The 20,336-nt window shown below is 40.7% G+C and overlaps 1 protein-coding gene across 1 annotated transcript in view; it reads left to right on the top strand.

Annotated features, from left to right (window-relative positions):
- The window catches only part of prdm6 (PR domain containing 6), a 110,092-nt gene extending 91,839 nt beyond the window's left edge, over positions 1–18,253 (top strand). The window contains exon 7 of the mRNA XM_007899381.2: positions 17,638–18,253. Coding sequence (XP_007897572.2) covers positions 17,638–17,752 — 115 coding nt within the window. The 3' untranslated portion in view covers positions 17,753–18,253. The remainder of the gene's footprint in view (positions 1–17,637) is intronic.
- The last annotated feature ends 2,083 nt before the right edge of the window (positions 18,254–20,336 follow it).

The following is a 20,336-nucleotide window of genomic DNA, read 5'->3' as shown; positions in this document are numbered from 1 at the left end:
TTCTTCTGTTCAGATTAGAAAGACGTGGGTTAAGAGCTGGGAAGCTGAAAATAGCCTTAGCATTGCCGCAGCCTCAGAATAACTCACATTGATGTGAGTCTGTGGACGAATATGGACAGCTCTGGCTTTGGGCCACATACTTTAAAAAGCCTCTATCTGGACAATCCAGCAAATTGGCCCATTTAATTGGGAAAATTCTCGTGTACATACCAATGAGCTATTCTGGCACTTCTCATCAGCAGCTATTTTTAAAGCTGCAGAATGACTTTCTACCAAAAAACTACAGCCCTGGTCAGTTTAAAGTGTACTGAGTCAATGAACGGGGGAGGTGGAATGATGTTTTATTGGTGTGAGGGGGTGGGGGGTTGGAGGGGGAATATTGTGATCATGGCATTCACCGCAGGTTTAAAAGAATCTTATAAAAACACTTTGGGTATGTAATGTGCAACTGACTGGTGTTTTTAACAGAATGATGATGCTTTCAGGAGCACTGTGGTTCTAAATGATGAATTGCACCAAGACATTTGGCAAAGCTGGGACAAATAAAATGAACTTCAATCTGTCCCCTGTATTCTCCAGTGTAAGGTGAGCCTTGCATAGTTGAACTGTAAGAATGAATTGGGACACACTAATGCACTTTATCTAATCCAAGCACAGAAGAGGCAACCCAGAGGGAATGTTGCTGTTGTTCTGCGAATCTCAGGAAGGTTTATGGAAACATTCCCAACAACCCAATTGATTTTATCTGGGTTACTGTGTAAATAGATTTTTGTAATTAATTGAAGAGGTTCCAGGGTCAGAATGGAAAATAGATTTCTTTTAATCTAAAGGCGTTACTTACGAGTGACCTTGTTGGCTCTGCTTAATTTTTTTTAACATCTTATTCCTGTCGTGTTTGGGGAAGGATGCTGCTCTAGATGAAAGTGGAGACTTTTCACACAGCAAAAAGACACTGATAATCTTTTAACAGATGCCAGAAAGACAAGATTCACTAACACTAGAAACAGAGAGTAGCAAAGGAATCCAAGTTACTCCAACAATTTTTCCAAATAAATGGCTGTGCGGCTCCCTGTAGAATATTGAATAAAAGTAGAGAAAATATAAATATCTAGAATTCCTATTGTACAATTCCTTTATTTTCTCTACAATCACTTGTGTATTTATCCCCAAGATAAGATTTCCCCTGTTTGCAGTGGAGACCCTTTTTTTCATTTGACACAAAACGAATCTGAAACACAGTATTTGTAACAGGAGTGACAAATAGTTATTCTGAGTCACAAATAGTGATAACTGGAAGATGGTCATATCAACCCACTGGAAATCTGCTCTGATTCTATTACAACTAGAGTGGAATTCTGCAGATTGTAATTGACCCCAACTTTGGCAGTGTTTTTTTCAGGATGTTGGTACCTGGTTGGATTCCTGCTTAACGACAGCTGACCCTGATACTTTTGTTTTTGACTCAGGGCTGCCGTTTCAGTCTTGATTTACAGGTTATAATAATAATAGCGCTTTTCACGTCGGGAGGACGTCCCAAAGCGCTTCACAGAATGTACTGTAAAGTGAATTGACTGTATATTTGTGGGCGAACGCGGCAGCCAATTGCGCACAGCAATGTCCCACAAACAGTCGTAGATTGAAAATGACCAATTTATTATTGTTTTGTTTTGGAGGGATTATTATTAGGCGTGTGGAGTAAGGAAACTTGCCCAAGGTTTCGCCCTGCCTGGAATTGAACTCAGGTCTCTCACTTGCAAAGCGAGTGCTCTAACCACTGAGCTACAGGACTCCGTTGAAAGTTTAGATGCAGTCAAGCCAGGATTGTACTCTAGATGTACTGAAGTGTCGCACTGAACAATCAGAGCAACAAATAGATCACAACTGCACAGCACACGTTGCACAGCGTGAATAGCAAAGTGTGAACATACAACATAAACTGGAAGTGTGGGATTCTACAATGAAAGAAGATGGAACTTGTTATTGCTTCGGTCTTGTTCAGTTAGTAGCTCTCTTGCTTCTGAGTCAGAAGGTTGTGGATTCAAGCACCATGTTAAGACTTTCAACTGAGCTCATAGTCTTGGCTAATACTCCGATACAGTGCATTTGCCTACAACAGTGATGGCTAACCTGTAACTAAAATGGAGCCTGGAACCAAGCTGTGGTCTACTAAGTATGTCCTTCGTGCTTCATTTACAAGTTCTAGCCAGAATGAAATCAATTTTTCAAACAAATAATCAGACTGATAAAATGTTTCTTGTTTTTTTTGTGGTAAGCCCCACCAGGTTCAGAGGTATCCCTGGGTATTTAAACTAAAATAGTGCATTACAATAGAAAAAGTGTTGAAAAAGGCATCCACTTCCCCCACTTCCTAACATCACACCAAGAAGTTGCACTTATAGCATGCATTTAATGTAATTCATAAAATCACAAGACTAGTTTGGATGAAGAAGATCTTTCAGTCCATTTAATTTTATCCTTACAGAACACCAACAACAACAACTTGCATTTATATAGCGCCTCTCAGACAGGGTAACCTCCCAGAGCATTTGACAGTAACAGAGCAAGACTCCAAGCCAGAGGGAGGGGGAGGTGACCATAGGTACGGTTGAATAGGAAGGTCTTCAGGCGTGACCTGAAAATAGGGAAGTAAAGAGCAAGATAGAGGAAGGGTGTTCCAGAGTTTCGGGGCATAGTAGCCGAAAGCGCGGCCGCCAATGGTGGAACAGAAAGCACGAGGGACATGCAGAAGGCCGGAGCCAGTCCAGTGGAGTCAGCGGGTTGGGGGTTGGGGGGTGAGCAGGTCGGAGAGATAGGGAGGTGCCAGGGCATGAAAGGATTTGAAAATAAGTGTGAAGATCTTGAAATCAACCCATTTAATGGTGGGGAGCCAGTGGAGCCTGGCTAGAACTGGTGTGATGGGGGTATGGAGTTTAGTGCAGGTGAGTATGTGGGCATGGAGTTTTGGATCAGTTGGATCCAATGCATGGTGGAGCTGGGTAGACTGGCGAAGTGGGCATTTGAGAAGTCTAGTTGGGAGGCCTACCCTACTGTTCTCTTATCACAGCATTAAACAGTTTTTTAAATGAGTCCAATGACCTGTCCTCAACAACCCTTCCTGCAATCTGTTCCAGTCATTAATTACCTTCCTTCTGAGTAAAGAAAAATGTCCTGAAACTGCGCTTTACAGCTCTAAACCTTTATCTATTTGGCTCTATCTATCTTGGTGCTCTTAAAATATTGTTCTGGGCTTATTTTCTCAATCCCATTTAAAATGTTATACACTTCTATCAGATCCCCTTTGAAACGTCTTCTCTCAGGACTGAATAGTTCTAGCTTGTCTAATTGTTGTTCATAGCTTATTCCTCTCTTTTCTACCTCCACTGATGCCATAGATACTGCTAACTTGATACCATCTGTGAATTCAACTACCTTATACTGGGTCTGTGAATCCAGGTCATTAATATATTCAAGGAGCTGTGGCAGTCCCAGTACATATGCCTGAGGCACCTTGTGTAATATCCCCCAGTTAACATCTCAAAGACAAAGACAGAGTGGAAGTCTGCGGAGGTAGGAGATACGGAGGTTTTTTAGAAGGGTCCCACAGAGTGATGAGGGATCTGCATTGCTCAAGTTCCTCTAAAATTCAACTAAACTCAACTAAGTGAAATGTACTGTATTAACTGCAAGAATTTGTTTTAAGTCAGCTGTGTGAATGAGTGCAACTAGCTCCAGTTCTGGAGTGAGAAAAACTGGTGATGGTGAGAAGGTGGGTAAATAAGAGAGTGAGAATCAGAAAGGATTTGTAAAAGCTGAAGATCTTTTCCTTATGTTCTTACTTGGAATGTTGCCATGGAAAAATCCCAGCTCTTTTATTTCCACCTGGCTTGTGACCTCAGTCTCTTAACCAAACTCTAGCGGTATTTTATTTTGTGCAAAAAAACTCTGTTTAGAAACAAACACTTAGAAATTATTGGAAGTCGGGAAACTCCCTAACTGCATTAATGTATTTTTACAGTTTCAGTGGGACCAGTCTCAGAGAGATTAGGATTTTAATTTATTCTAACATTTACAAAGTATTTTATATACTTGGTATCATTGTGTATTCTTAAAATAAAACAGTCTCTTCCTGTCACATGACAGCTGGACAATGATAACAAACTGCCATCAGCTTCAAAGGCAAGTTATATCACGCAGCAAATCAAACTGGATTTATTTCACTTTTTAAAAAAAATAGAGTGAAACCAGTTTGGTTTCTGAAAAGGCAGCAGGTTGTAAATTGTTTCCATTTTACTTGAAGCAATGCACCATTACTAAACACAAACACTTGACCCTGCGTTCCAAACCAAGGGGAACAAAATACCTCAATTGTATTCCAAGCAGCTGAAATTGCTGTCAAAGTTTCCAGTGCCTTAAAGCAATCTCAGGAACTTGTGGAGTTGTTCTCTTAACCAGTTCAGTGTTCTTCAACTGCTTTCCATCCTTCTAATCCACTTTCAGATCTTTGTTATTCTCTTGATTCATGTAATGGGGCATTCTTGGTCTATAGCCTATTCCATAATGTTTGGAGCAATAATTAGGCCTTGATTTGTCACTTGAAGGCTGAAGTGTAACATATTGCTCTCTCACACAATGATAAAGAAAACAGAGTTTGGATGAAAAAGTCTCTTTGACCATTAGATCTCATCCTTCCAAACTTACTGTCTTCCCTTTACCATAACAGTGTTGAGCTACTTCTTTAATGTGTCATAGTTTTAACAATCCTTCATAGTAACCTATTCCGGCTGGTTATTATCCGATGTATATAAAAAATACTTTGTGTGTCTGTCCTTTGAAGCGGATCTCTCTGTTATTGCGGGGGCACTTAACAAGAACAAAGGAAAGTCAGTTCATTGAGGGAAGGAATGACATTCTTCATCTGCAGGATGCAAAAATAAAAGTCATTATGAGGTGCTGTAGTTGCTAATATATTCCTGTTTGCTATTCCTTCAGCACCAATTCATTCAGTGTGAGGTATCTTCAAGTCATTTCTATTTATTCTTCCTGGCTCTTCCCAGCAAGGATTATTTGAACAATAAACAAATGCCAAGACCTATGAAACAACAACAACTTGCACTTATATAGTGCCCTTCACGCAGGTAGTGTTTCGAAGTGCTTAACAGTAGTGGAGCTTAGGAGGGAGGAGAGGTGACCATAGGCATGGTCAAAGAGAAAGGTCTTCAGATGCGATCTGAAGACAGCCAAGGAGGGGACAAGATGCAGCGATTGAGGCAGACAATTCCAGAGCCTCGGAACGTAGTGGCTGAAACATAGCCACCAATGATGGGGTTGAAGGACCTGCCAGAGCCAGCTGAGCAAAATGATGGGTAGAGGAGGGGGCTGTAAGTAGGTCAGATAGGTAGGGAGGTGCCAGGGTATGAAGTGATTTGTACACAAATGTTAAGATCTTAAAATCAATCTATTCTGCAATAGGGAGCCAATGGAGCCTGGCAAGCACTGGGATGATGGGTTGCAGAATTTAGCAAGGGTGAGGATATGAGTGGCAGAGTTTTGAATTAATTGGATTTTATGAATGGGGGAGGTAGGGAAACCAGCAAGGAAGGGATTGGAAAATTGAGGTGGGAGGTGATAAATGTGTGAGTAAGGGTTTCAGCCGTGTTATTAGTTTTATGAACAAATTCATCTTAATCTTGCTGAGTTTTTTGGGACCTGCACATTGCTGGAGGACATGGGTTCAAATGCTAACTGTGGCAAAAATGCAGGACTGACTCTTTCCACTCGAGCCATCCAGGCAGCATGCCTCATGTTTGCTGAACAGCCTTCTCAGACAGGGATCCGAAAACTATGAAACTAATTGATCTGACCACAAACCATGCCTCCCTGGCGGGTGATATAAAAAGACATTGATATTTTTCTTCAACGAGCGTGGAAACCCTTTACAGTGCTTTAGAGTGTCCAGTTCAAGATTCTGGGTTGTGTGACCCCTCCCCCCCCACCCCCCCACCCACCCAGACGGATAGGGTGCGTGATGGGAAGAGACACTCCCTCGGGAAATCCCATTTTATAGTAGAAAGAGTTGTATTTTTTCAAATTTGGTAAAAAGCCATTTTATTATCTTTTTTGTTTTCACTATAAAGAATTCTATTTGGCAACATTTCTGCACTCGCTTTCAGGCAGCAGGAGGGTTGTGGAAAGATTTCTGCAGTAACTGATCATCAAAGTTTTCATGCAAGTTCATAGTCCAGACTGACACTCCTGTGCAGTGTAAGGGCAATGCTGCATTGTTGGAGGTGTTGTCTTTGGATGCGACAATAAAGCGAGATCTGTTTGTCTATTCAAATGGATGCTAAAGATCTCATCACACCATTTGAAAAGAGAAGGGAGTTTCTTCCTGTCAACAATCCAACATTTGCATACAAATACATACAACAACAACAACAATAAGATTCCATTTATAGAGCGCCTTTCACGTCAGGAAGACGTCCCAAGGCGCTGAACATAGTCACTGTACTTCATAGAATACCGTGTGAAGGGCTTTGAGATGTTTTAACATTATAAGGGCTGTATCAAATGCAAAGATTATTACGAATAAGAACATGTGCAACTTCCCACTGGATTTAATTACATGAACAAAATGAAATCATTCTAAGCACTGAACAGTGCCACATTACAAAGCAGAGTACAACAACAACAAAATAACATTTGTATAGTGCCTTTCACATCGGGAAGATGTCCCAAAGCGCTGGACAATCAGTGTTTTGGACCCGAGCTGGAAGTCGGGATTGGGGAGGGTGGAGGGCGTGGGGGAAGCAGAGTGATCGAAAGCGATCATGCAAGTCTGCATCCTTGGATGGTGATGTTGTCAGTGCCTGAGGTATGAGGCCCTGACGGGAGTCAATCAGGGGGGCCTCCTGATTGACTCCCATCAGCAGGAGTAAACGTGAGATTGGAAGATATCTCTTCATGCAGACAGCAGTAACAGTGCAAAAAGCACTGATTTCCATAGATTCCATAGATTGTGATATTGAAAAGGGAGATGGAGTCCAGGGAAATAAGGGTTTCAAGGGATATGGCAAAAAAAAGGCTTGGAATGGCATTGAAAGATCTGCAGTTGTTGGACTCAATGATCTCCTGTTCCTACGTGCTTAAAATAACTTTGAACAACTAAAATATCTTGTGTGAATAGTTGTAGGGCCTTTAAGCATGATGTGCCAGACTACCTCTAAAGGCTGACTAGAAGCATTTCCTCATCATTTTTTTAGTTGCAGTCAAGAGGTTACTGAGTCAGAATTCTTTCACTGTATGCTTTGGGAGCATAGCCATTTTTCTTATTTGTTTTCTTTACTCTTTCTCTCATTGGGCCTTTTTCTTCTGTTCCCTTGCCTTATTTCGCTCATGCTGTCTATTTTCTTTTCGCTTTTCCAATAGTTCTGTTGCTCGTTTGTTTCTCTGTGTTACTTTCCTTTTGCTCTTTTTTTATTTCATTTCTTTACTCCCTTTTGCTTTGTCGTTGCTGTTCACTTGCAGGAGGCAACAGGGAAGCAAGAGAAACCATCGGGAGCTGCGGGGAGGCAAGTGAAATTGGCAGGAGCGATCTGATGCTGGGCCAGGCAAGTGAAGGCAGGGCAAAGCAACCTCAGCCTGGGGAAGGCATGTTAAGCTGTTGTGGGTGTTGAGTTCTTAGGGAAAGTCAAAGTAAGCAGAAATTAGCTCAACTGATGTTGAGCAGAAGAAAATAACGGGTAGGGAATACATTAAAGCAAGTAGTGGGGATCTGAGTTTGGGGATAAGGGAGGGCCATGAAGAGGATAATTCAAACATATACTTGTGAGCAGAGAGAGACAGCAGGGAAAACAATGTAACTGAACAAATTTGTTTTTGCTGCAAGATTTTAAGTTGGTTTCTCTTCAGTTTCAATTCAGCCTTGTTTCCACTGGTAAGGTATAATAATAATAATAATATTAATAATAATAATCCTTGCATTTGATATAGCGCTTTTCATGTCGGGAGGACGTCCCAAAGCGCTTCACACTGTAAAGTGAATTGACTGTATATTTGTGGGCGAACGCGGCAGCCAATTGCGCACAGCAATGTCCCACAAACAGTCGTAGATTGAAAACGACCAATTTATTATTGTCTTTTTTGTTTTGGAGGGATTATTATTAGGCGTGTGGAGTAAAGAAACTTGCCCAAGGTTTCGCCCTGCCTGGAATTGAACTCAGGTCTCTCGCTTGCAAAGCGAGTGCTCTAACCACTGAGCTACAGGACTCCACGATGGAGTCTTTCCCAGACGGACTAGTTGTATTTGCTTATCATCCAAGTTTATTGCATTTATATCTCTCATATGCAAAAGCATTGGACATAATACGCCCGATTTTCTAACTGGTCTTAGCCCGTAAATAGTATTGTAACTAGTCTTTCCCACCCCCTCCCTCAGTTTCTCCCCCCACTCCCAACCTTGCTCTGACACCCAGTCACTATTGTGACGTACTTTGAGATGTCCTCCTGAGATGAAAGGTGCTACATAAATGGAAATTATTGCTGTAATGCTCCAGAGGTAGTTCATGTTGTGTCAATTAATACCTTCGAAAACAAATTGAATAAGTATTTACCTAAGGAGAATATAGAAGGATATAAGGGTAGATGTGGAGCCTATAGTGTCATTGTTAGAGAACTTGCCTTTCAAGCGAGAGACCTGGGTTCAATTCTTGGCAGGGCGAAACCTTGGACAAGTTTCCTTATTCCACACCTGATAATAATTCCTCAAGAAAAAACAGAAAACAAAAACAATAAAATTGGTCACTTCGATCCATGACTGTTTGTGGGACACAGCTGTGCGTAATTGGCTGCCACGATTTGCCCACAAATATACAGTAAATTCACTTTACAATATATTCTGTGAAGCGCTGTGAGACGTCTAGAAGACGTGAAAAGTTCTATATCAAATGCAAGGATTATTATTATTATTAGATGCAGAGTGAGATTAACAAACACTCCACAGTTTTAGAAAACGTGAGTTTCAATCAAACACAGCTACTGTTTGCAACCAGAGTGGTGTTTATTAAAGTCAAGGATCCGTTCAAGTTCCCGATGGGCGTGGGCAAGCAAGTACGATTGGTAGATTCACCAACAATACTACCGGGGTATAAATCTTCCGTCAGGTCTTCACTACGGAGGCTTCCTTCAATGTTCAAGCTTTCAGTCTTCCAGCACCGTCAGATACCTTCTAGCTTTCAGTCTTCCAGCACTGCCAGCTACCTTCTAGCTTTCAGTCTTCCATCACCAGTAGATATTGTCGTGGAGACCTGGTCTCGGAGAGCCCCCGAACAAAGGGTTGAATGGACTTTTATGCTCACTTACGTCTAATCATTATTCAGACATTGGATCACATGGTTAAAGTCACACTAGGTTCACGTGAACATTTTGTGGGGCATACATGCATTAGCACCCACATTGTCCTTGAGACACTCACCTAATCTTGAACTTTACGTGCAAGCAGCACAAATATTGTCCTTGTAATCATGAGTTTCGGTCCTGCCCACGAGTTCCCGTGGGGGTGTCCGATTGGCTCATACTTAATCTAAAAGTTAACCCGTTCGCAATATCTATTATGATTTTAACATTATACAAAAAATATAAATTCTAACAGTATGCAAAAGAGATATAGAATACAGAGACAGGGAGGTAATTTTGAACTTATGTTGATAATTAATACATAAGATGGTTACTCTTTTCAACAATGTGTCAACTAGCACCATCAGTCCACAATTAACGCATCATACATTTATAAAGACAATTTAAAAAAAAACTTGGCCCTTCATAAAAATGGACCGTTCAGAATGAAGTCTGATATAAAAAGTCAGGGTAGTTTGTGTTTGTATACTGTCGCCTTTGATGTTGATCAACGGCAGCACCATTATCATCAGAGATTCCTGACATCACAGAGACTTTCATTACTTTTATCTCTTAAATTATCCCTCGCCATCCCTCTCTTGTTCCCCATGTATGGTGGTGGACTCTTAATCTGATCCTCTGTCTGAGGGATAAGGCAATGGACTTTTTAATGGCTTCCATTTCTAACATTACTCCACAAACCAGTGCTTGGGCTGAAAAAGACTGAGTAGCAGAGGGGAAGGGGGTGGGGAATGGGTGGAATTCAACTAGGAAGACATGCATTGAAACTTGCAAGGACTGAAAAATATCAACCTCATCCTCCCCAATCCCCCCAACACCAACACTCACACATAATGGAAACTGACTTCATGGAGGAATGATGCACATAGGATCAACACATCTACACCAGGCTGCCTCTGGTATCGTGTCTTTTGATCAGAGCCGATTCATTTGCTTCAGAAACACTATTATTAAAATAGAATCAAGTCAGATTGCAACATTGCAACATCTCCTGATTGAGGAGAGCGGTTCGAAACAACAGCCTTTCCGAATCTAATCAGTTTTCAAATAAACACTCAGGTTATACTAATGTGTCATCAGCACTTCAGAAACTCCTGAGAGGGGAAAGGACTGCACATGTGCACTAATGAATACACCAGAAATCTTTATGTGAAACAATGCTCTTGGGTACTTTCATTGAACAGGTTTGTTTGATGTATCAGGGATGGTGTTTTTTTATTTAGCAAGATCTACTCCACCACAGAATGGTTTTGAAGATGAATGGGCTGTTTTCCCATCCAGTCCAGGACATCGCCAGCAGAAGGTTATAGCAGTTTAAGCTGTCAGCGATGTTTAATGCCTTTCAGGGCACTTTAACTCTCTCCCATTTCTCTTTCCCCAATAAGTGCTCATTGTTTTAGTTAAGTTTCCATCTAGCCACTGTTCTCCTCAGAGAAGCCCAGTGTTTCTCACGGTACAAGCTGTAAGACTACTGTGTTAAAATATTAAAATGGTACAGAAATTTGGATTGTATTCCCCCAAATTCTCCTAGCTTATAAATTTTACAACAGCATGTTTATGGCTAAAATCATGAGATAATTCAGGCCTCAGCTCCTTTAGCTTTACCTGAACTACTTACTTTATTTACTATATTGCTAGCTCCACCTTTCACTCTGAATCAAACTGGTAACAAATTTTGCTGTGCTCGGAAAATGGAGTGAAAATGGAGACAGAGTTTGGTAGCAGACAAATTCCATTAGATTTCTAGGGATTGTATTACTTTCAGTTTGACTCCCCGAAGCGAGAGGTTTAGACCAACCTGATTGACCTGGAAATCAAACGTCACTAAAGGACTTGGGATCCTGTTTTCAAAGCTGAAAGGAGAAAAGGTTTAACAATAAACCTAGTTAACACTGACAGAACTATAAACAGGTCATGTTGGGGATACTGGATCACAATTTTGTAGTAATTAAAAGGAGCACATTGACAATGGGCAATTTCCTTTCTCTGCATACTGTCGTGTCCATCCAGGTGTCAGTCTGGCTCCATTCTGGCCGCTTGAATCAGAAGGTTGTAGGTTCAAGCCCTAATTGGGACTCTGGGCTCATATTCCAGGTTGACACTCCAATGCAGTGCTGGGAGAGTGTTGCATTGTCTGTGGTGCGTGCCTTCACGTGTTAAATTGGTTATTCACTTCCTGGCTGTTTGTGGGAAATTGCTGTGTGCAAATTGGTTCCCACGTTATCAACAACAACAACAACAAAATTACATTCGTATAATGCCTTTCACATCAGTAGGACGTCCCAAGATGCTTTACCTTGTTGTATTTACCTTGGGATGTCCTCCGGACATGAAAGGCGCTATACAAATGTAATTCTGTTGTTATTTATCCCAATAATAATCCCTCCAAAACCCAAAACAATAATAAATTGGTCATTTTCAATCTACGACTGTTTGTGGGACATTGCTGTGCGCAATCGGCTGCCGCATTCGCCCACAAATATACAGTCAATTCACTTTACAGTATGTTCTGTGAAGCGCTTTGGGACGTCCTCCCGACGTGAAAAGCGCTATATCAAATGCAAGGATTATTATTATTATTATTATAGATACAACAACAAAAAATTACATTTGTATAGCGCCTTTCACAAAGTTATTGCATTTTGCGGAGAACACTGCAAAGCCTTTTGAGATGTTTCAATGTGACAAGATGTTGCATCAAATTATTATCCGTGTCCCAAACATTCACATGGTTTTAGGACCATTATCTCAAAATATAAGATCACCAGATTGTTAGAACATTCTTAAGTTCAGTCGTAATTTGAAAGTTGTTTTTTGCAGTTCTTCAAATTGAAGTGTGCTGCTCACGAATGATGAATATTTCTGTCAAAATGAAACATCTTCATATAAATGGAGAGTAACAGCAGTCTTACCAGAACTGAAACCATGCACCAAAAGTATATAGTCCCTGGTGAACTCTTGGCACAATATTCATCACTTCTTTTTCGAATTATTTCCAGCAAAAGCTACAAAGAAGATAGGACAGTCGTTTTGCTAAAGTAAAACCAGAAACTTTTACAGGAATAATGTCCCCTCCACAGTCTCATTTAATAACCAAACTGGAAAAAAATTGTTTCAAGGCAAAACTTAGATATCAGTCTGGCTCAGTTGGTAGCAATCTTCTCTCTGAGTCAGAAGGCTGTGTGTTCAAACCAGACATTGGAACTTTCAACTCACAGTCAAGGCAGACACTCTCAACAACATTAGAGAACCATACCAGGCACTGGAAGAGCTTTACATTATTGAAAGTGCATTAAATTGTAGTGCCATCTGCCTATTCAGGTGGATGTTAAAAATCCCATGGTACTATTCAAAAAGAGAAGAGAGTTTCTCAGTCTCCTGACCCAACAATAAAATTATTACTTAAACAAAAATCATTCATGTTTCTTTAAGTAACAATAAGCAAAATGTTTAGATAAAATTGTACATTTGCTTCATGGCTGTTTGTGGGACATTGTTGTACGCACACTGGCTGCTGTATTTGCCACCAAATTACATGAACAATACACTTTGCAGTAAATCACTTTGAATTATGAACGGCGTTATATCAAATGCCAGGATTATTATATAGGTAGAACTTGCAACTTCGTTTAATTGAAGATAATTGTAAATACAGGGATCAAACATGCGCTTTAAATTTAGATATTCTGAATGTACTGATTAAGAATATGTCAGAGACTGATACTTCTTCCCCTGACACAATTCTCAGTGGTGTGAATCCAGATCACTCTTGGACTGCTGATTAGCAAAAAACTAAAACTATATAGTAAACTAATGCTAATATAGTGGAGTTCTGTAGCTCAGTGGTTAGAGCACCTGCCTCGCAAGCTAGAGACCTGGGTTTGATTCCTGGCAGGGCAAAACCTTGGGCAAGTTTCCTTATTTCACATGTCTGATAATAATCTCTCAAGAAAAAATAATAATACTTTGATCACTCAATCCACAACTGCGCAATTGGCTGCCGCGTTTCTCCCACAAATATCCAGTCAATTCACTTTACAGTATATTCTGTGAAGTGCTTTGAGACATCCAGAAGACGTAAAATGCGCTATATCAAATGCAAGGATTACTATTTATTATAAACAATAACAAAATTACATTTGTATAGCGCCTTTCATGTCGGGAGGATGTCCCAAGTTGTTGGACAATCAGTGTTTGCAAGGAGGGTGATCGAAGGCACAGTCGAAGAGGAGGGTGTTGAGACGAGTCTTGAAAGAGGCAAGGGAGGGGGCGAAGTGGAGTGACTGCGGGGTAAAGTTCCAGAGGGTCGGGGCAGAGTGACAGAAGGCCCGCCGCCCACTGATGGTGGGGCGGGCAAGGACGGGGACGTGAAGCAGTCCACAGCCCGCTGAGCAGAGGGAGCGGGCAGGTTGACAGGAGGTTAGGAGGTCGCAGAGGTAGTGAGGAGCAAGGCCATGGAAGGCTTTGAAGGTGAGGATCAGGATCTTGAACTGTATCCTCCGTGTGATGGGAAGCCAGTGGAGTCGGGCAAGGATAGGGGTGATAAGGTCCCATCCTCTGGTGGTCTGGTGCTGGAGATCTGCAGCCTATAGAGGGAGGAGTTGGGGAGGCCAACGAGCAGAGAGTTCGCATAGTTGAGCCTGGATGTTATGAAAGTGTGTATCAGGGTCTTGGTAGCCTGCAGTGTGAGACAGTGGCGGAGCCGGGCGATGTTGCAGAGGTGGGGGAAGGCAGAACGGGTCATGGCACAAATGTGGGGTAGGAAGGACAGTTGAGGGTCAAGCAAGATGCCAAGGTTCCTCTCTAGCTTGGTGAGGTGGCATGTGCATCCTTGGATGGTGATGCAGTCAGTGCTTGAGGTGTAGAGGTGCTGACGGGAGCCAATGAGGAGGGCTTCAGTTTTGTTGAACAATTCAATATGGACTGGGCTTCCCGCTTCACATCACTATGAAACATTTTTGCTCCCAGCAATATGAGTGCAGCATCAAAGCATAAAACATGGTAATGTGGGCCACTGAGACAAATGATGTTAGATATCTCCCTTAATAACATTCAGGATTCTATGACGATTTATTGGAATACAATGAGATCTAAAGTGCTTGTTCAAAGCTAGTGCTGCAAACAGGAAAATGCCTTTAAATTTTCCCTTGGGGCCACAAACAACAAATATGTGGTTTAATTCTGTAAATATTGAAGTTACTTGGCAAACGTTTGTAGCTTTGACAAATTCCTTCCTGGTAAAAGACTTTTGCCTTGAAGAATCAAAGATGTCCAGGAGCCATGTCCAAAGTTTCTGTCCTGTTTGATGCCCTGTTAGTGAATTCCTTACATCATGCTTTCACAAATCACCTCTCGTTTTTATTAGTCTCTTTACTGAGTTTTCTTATATCTTCCCAATCAATCTGATAGTGTTTTTGGCTAAGGCAGTGGCCCCATTGTGATAGAGATTTACAGGCCATGATATCCCTTTAGACAAATAACCAGGCTGTATCTCATTTATTCAGGGACACAATGCTAGGAAGTGCATGAGACTGAGAGATTTCCAGGTGTCTTATTCTATGGAAAATTTTCTTGCCTACATTAATATTTCAGAAATAGGAGAGGTTCTGCATCGAGGTTCCTGACCTCACATTAGTCTGTAAAGTGAGTTCTTGGTGGCTTCTTTGTCTATACTTTGTTTTTAAGACATAATTACAATATTTTTAGATTTGAGAAGCTAAATTATCACTTTACACTTCACTTTTTTCACCCCAATGCTTTATACAGTATTCAGGCCCGTCATTGGGTACAGATTCTAACAAAGTCAATATTTATTTACGTAGCATTTCAGAGGATCTAAAAATTGTTGAATTCAATCTTATCTTTAATGTTACTTTTCTGTGTCTTGTTTATTGAGCTTGAGACTCAGTTTACAAATGCATCTTTTAAAAGATCCTACCCTGAAAGGGAAGCACTTTACCAAATGCACTTCCATATAAAGAGCTTTTTAATCACAATTACTTTTCTGATCAGAAATGTTATTGTTGTGATAAATAACTCTAGTATAACAGTTATAACCATGCTTTAATGTCCACATGTTGAAGATACTTGAAACGCTGTGTTTGAGATCAGGATTAGAGGTTCAGGTGCCCTATAAGGATTTATTTTTTTGTGTAAAAATCCTAATTAAAAGTTTCCTTGTTGAATTGTACTTTAAATGCTACTCATCTCGAGAATAATTTTCTTATCCTTATGAAGATAAGGAATCGCTGGGAAGAAATTCCACTATGGTCCATATTTACCCTATTTACAGAGCATTTTAGAATATCTAGAATTTGAAAAATTGTTAAAAACGGCCTTAATTTTGAAGCCGGTTCTTTTAAAATCTACAGAAAACTGATTTGAAAGTTAAGACTGAATTCAAAAATTTGCCAAATTCTGAACGCCCTAAAATTCTACAAAAATAAAGTAAATCTAGACCTATGTGTGGATTTTTTCTCCTATAGATGGTGATTTCACTCTTCACCTCCAGTTCCTGCTGAGCAGAGAGTGTAGACTCAAATGTAGGCAAATGAGCAACAACAACAATAATTTGCTATTATGCAACGCCCCTCACACAGGGTAGGGTCTCAGAATGCTTGACAACGGCAGAGCCTGACGCCGAGTCAGAGGGTGGGGTGAGGGCACCATAAGCACAATCGAAGAGGAAGGTCTTCGGGCTGACCTGAAGATGGGGAAAGAGGGGGCAACGCGGAGGGATTGAGGGCAAGTGGCTAGGCAGAGACTGGTGACGCAGCCTTTACAAGTTCAACCTCTGCTGGTTCCTGAGCCCAGTGTCCATGGGTAAAGACGATACATAATAATGTAAACAGTAGTTTTACAAAACAGACTTCCTTGGCTACAATTTTGATCATCTTTCTCTTTCCCATCCCCTCAGCTTGAGTGCTCAGCCAGCAGTGTCAAATACTTTGGGATGTGCCCCCGATGTGAAAGGGACCATGTAAATGTAAATTCCACTGTATTGTCTATACACAAACATATAGAGAAACTGAAAAGTACCACAACATTAACTCACTCCTCTGAATCATAGACATTCAATATACAGTTTTTGCCTACAAAACAGTCACTACATTTGATAATAATTATTGTAAAGCACATTGAGACATTGTGACATGGTAATGTGCTATAAAAATCCATATTCTTTCCTTTTTTTCCCTCTTTCAATTGATAAATAAGATAAAACATAATTCATAAGCCCAGCTTCAATGTAAGTTTCTGCCCTCCACATAATCCAAGGCACATTTCTACCCTGTTAGGAACTGGTTTGAATTGCAGTACAATTTTTTTTAAAAAGGAAACTACTTTAATAGGAAAATAAATTACCTTCCATAAAAAGTAGGTTCCTTTGATTTTAATGTGTGCTATGTGTATTTATCCACTTATTAAACAATAATCTATTTTCATATTGATAGCATTGGCCTTTTTATACAGATCTGTGTCATGATTAAATGCAGCTTCTTAAATCTTTGAACAGTTGGTTATCTGTTTAAATTCTCTTCTAATATTACTTACATACCAATAACCTCTGTTCATTCAAACAGGAGTGGATCACAACATGGTCAAAGAATTTCTGTGAAAATTAGATTTTTTTAAAAAAGAAAAAATAGATGGGTTTGAACCAGAAAGGACGAGAAAATAGAAAATATTTTAAAAATGACATTTTCTTCAGCAACAAGTAAATCAGCCACATCTGAGAGCTTGTTGTGGTTCCAATTTCAAGAAGCTCTGCTCTGTATTTAAGTGTTGAGAGCATTTTCCTGAGCCCAATGTGCCACTTAAAGCTCATCCATGTGATTTCTGAATTAGTGAAAGGTGAGATTCAGTCTGTCATCAATTTCTCCTTGGGCTCTCGAGTATCCGACAGGATGCTCCTTTGATGGCATGCTCCTGAAAATCTCTTTTTGTTCTTTATCTATTCGAACTGACAGTGATCAGGGCCATAACAGGACAGGCATCTCTTGAGAAATCACCTTCCTCTCTGCCTATTGACAGATCCCTCTGTTCTGAATCAAGCAGACCTTGTCCCGTCACATGCATCAAGGCTGGGAAGTAGCCACCAATTAGACCCCGGGAGCCTTGTAAAATCTGCAGCCACTTTTAAGTGTCTGTTCAGATTAGTTGGGATGAGAAAATGCCCATCAGCCCTCACTGTAGCTCCCTGTCTCAATTTTCTCATTGCCTCCACAGGTGCGAGAAGTGCGATCGGAGCTTCACACAAGCCACCCAGCTGAGCAGACACCAGCGGATGCCCAACGAGTGCAAGCCAATAACAGAGAGCACAGAATCAATTGAAGTGGATTAACTGATTGACTGGCTGGAATTAAACTGCAAGGAAAGTCATGATTAAATGTCATGGACACTTAAGCAAAACCAAAGATTTCCTCTGAGCAACTTTCAATCAGTCCCAGAAAACCAAAAGCGGTAATAAAATAAGTAAGACGTTAAAAGATATTGATCTTGGCACGGGAAAGAGAGCGAGCAAGAGGGAGAGAGAGAGAGAGAGAGAAAGAAATTGAGAGAGAGAGAGAGAGTGAGCAGAAAAAGAGATTATTTATTTATGACTAGAGATACAACTCATTCAATGGACAAAGAATTGGAAACTTGCGTAGATTCTTATGCCCAGAATATATTACATTTCTAAGAGCCTTTTAATTGTTATTTAATACCAAAGCAAGAAAAATATTAATTTGTGGCTTCAGCAGCCCGCAGTCATGACCGAGAATGCACATTGTTTTATTGCACCTTTTTAGCATGACTTGAGGGACGTGGACTGTCCTCTTCTTTTTTTCTAACCTTACTGTCTAGATGGTGATATGAAAAGCAAGACTTTGCATTTTGAATTAAAGAGTCTCAAATTCGTTGTAAAATACAACAACATTTTCGGTATCTTTTGACTGTCCTAATTGAGTATGCACCCCCTCTACATTTCATTTGCAAAGACATCACTTATGGATGCAGACTATGGAAAAAAAAGTGACATAAAGTTGAAGCTGTATTGTTGTGGTTGAAGAGTTGTCCATCTGTCTCCCAGAGTCACTGTATCAGAATCGCGTAAGTGAGTTGCAACAAATATTTGACTGTAAATTCTGTGGTTGAATAATCATTCAGCCTATGTTTGGGTTAATGCTTCTTTTGGTAACATTACTCTGCATGATTAATGCCTATAAACACATCAGTTCATTTCGGGGACTAAAAAAACGAAACACAGTACTTTGTGGGTTTGTTAACCAAACACGGGAAAGATTCAAGTTGCTTTTGCTATAAAACCCACACTTGTGGGCAGAAATTCTGGTTGGTGTTCATGCGTGCGACTTTGGCGACGTGTGCTTATAATGGAGGAATCCATTGGTGGCCAAAGGTGCTATGAGTAACGTTGACTGGAAATTCTGCACATTGGTCATCTATTAACCAGATGGGAATCAATACCCTTTCCCCTTTTTCTTAGTTCCCTCCATGTGCTCTCAAGTTATGGGTGTAAATTGCTCCCTGTGATGTGTCAATAATCACCAGTGACAATTGTCAAGCCCTTAAATGCGATTCCCGAGGCCAAGTGATAATTTAAGACGGTTAATAACTAAAGACTGGTCATAAGTGGGATCTCTTTCCCCCTCTCCAACTGTTAATCCTGCAAGCCAAAGCCCTAACGGGCAGTATGGTCCTAACTGGACAAGCAGCCAAATGCTTTCCAGACAGTGATCTCAATAGCAAACTATGTGGCCTCAGCTGTTAAAACTCCAACATTCGCTACTCTACACTCTGGGGTGATCAAATCTTTAGTCTTGCTAACCTGCATTTAACAGTCTCCTGAATTAGGTACAATACAATTTCAATTTATAGTGCATCAGGAGCACATCACAAATCGCGTGACATTGCTGGCTCTACACCTGAGCTGGGGTGGGAGGTGAAGGTAAGCAGGGTGAGTGCGGCCAGGGAGAGAATCCACAATCCATTCAAGCCATGAGGAAATTATCATGTGCAGGTGGCACACATGGAAATTGCTGTGCGCAATTTGCTGCCATATTTTTCCACAAAATACACACTTGGATTCACTTTATCTTGTGAAGCAGTTTGAGATGTATCGATGATGTGATAAGGTGCTATAGTAAATACAACAATTATTATTATTACAAATACTGTAGTGTTTTCTCCAGACAAACCACTGTATACACACAGAGTGGTAAGACATCTGGCCGAAAGAGTCCTTGCTAGAGTCTCACCACTGTGTGATGTATAGGAGAATACCTGGAGAGAGCGCTGTTTATATCGCAGGCTCTCTTTCCAACAAACACATGGCAATAACATTGCTATAACAATGTTTTAACTCCACTGTAATGTTGGCAGAGGTTGTCATACATAAGCCAGTGGTTGCCAAGCTGGTGATAACATATGATAACATAACACTTTAACAAACCAACAAGTTAAAAGAAGTCCTGAAGAAGAACAAAATCTTTTAATTCACTAAATACCTTATTCAATTGGCAGTTATTTATAACGCAAAGCAGTGGCGTAACAATATCCCAGGGAGCCAGAGTCACAATCTAAAATTTTGCTTAACTTTATCATTTCCGTCTCCTGGTGTTCTCTCTCCTGGTGAAGGTTATACGTGATGCGGTTATATCGAAATGGGGAGTGATAGAACATGTGTTGCTCCCCCACCAATGGGTCAGGCCCACTTAACCTTGTGGGCTCTGGAGGACTGCGCTGGTTACACTATTGTACAGGGTGTTCACAAAGTCCTGTTATGCTCATGTGTTTTTTTTCTACAGTGCACTGACCAACAACGGAAACATGTGGAAGAATGATGATAATTGTATTGTGAAGTACTTCATTGTGTTCAGCACATGTGTTTAACTGTATTTAGACGTCCAGAGGATTGGTGTGAGCGC

The sequence above is a fragment of the Callorhinchus milii genome, unplaced genomic scaffold (genome assembly GCF_018977255.1).
Source record: "Callorhinchus milii isolate IMCB2004 unplaced genomic scaffold, IMCB_Cmil_1.0 Scaffold1, whole genome shotgun sequence".
Classification (NCBI taxonomy): Eukaryota; Metazoa; Chordata; class Chondrichthyes; order Chimaeriformes; family Callorhinchidae; genus Callorhinchus; species Callorhinchus milii.
This window is presented reverse-complemented; position numbering and strand designations above follow the sequence as displayed.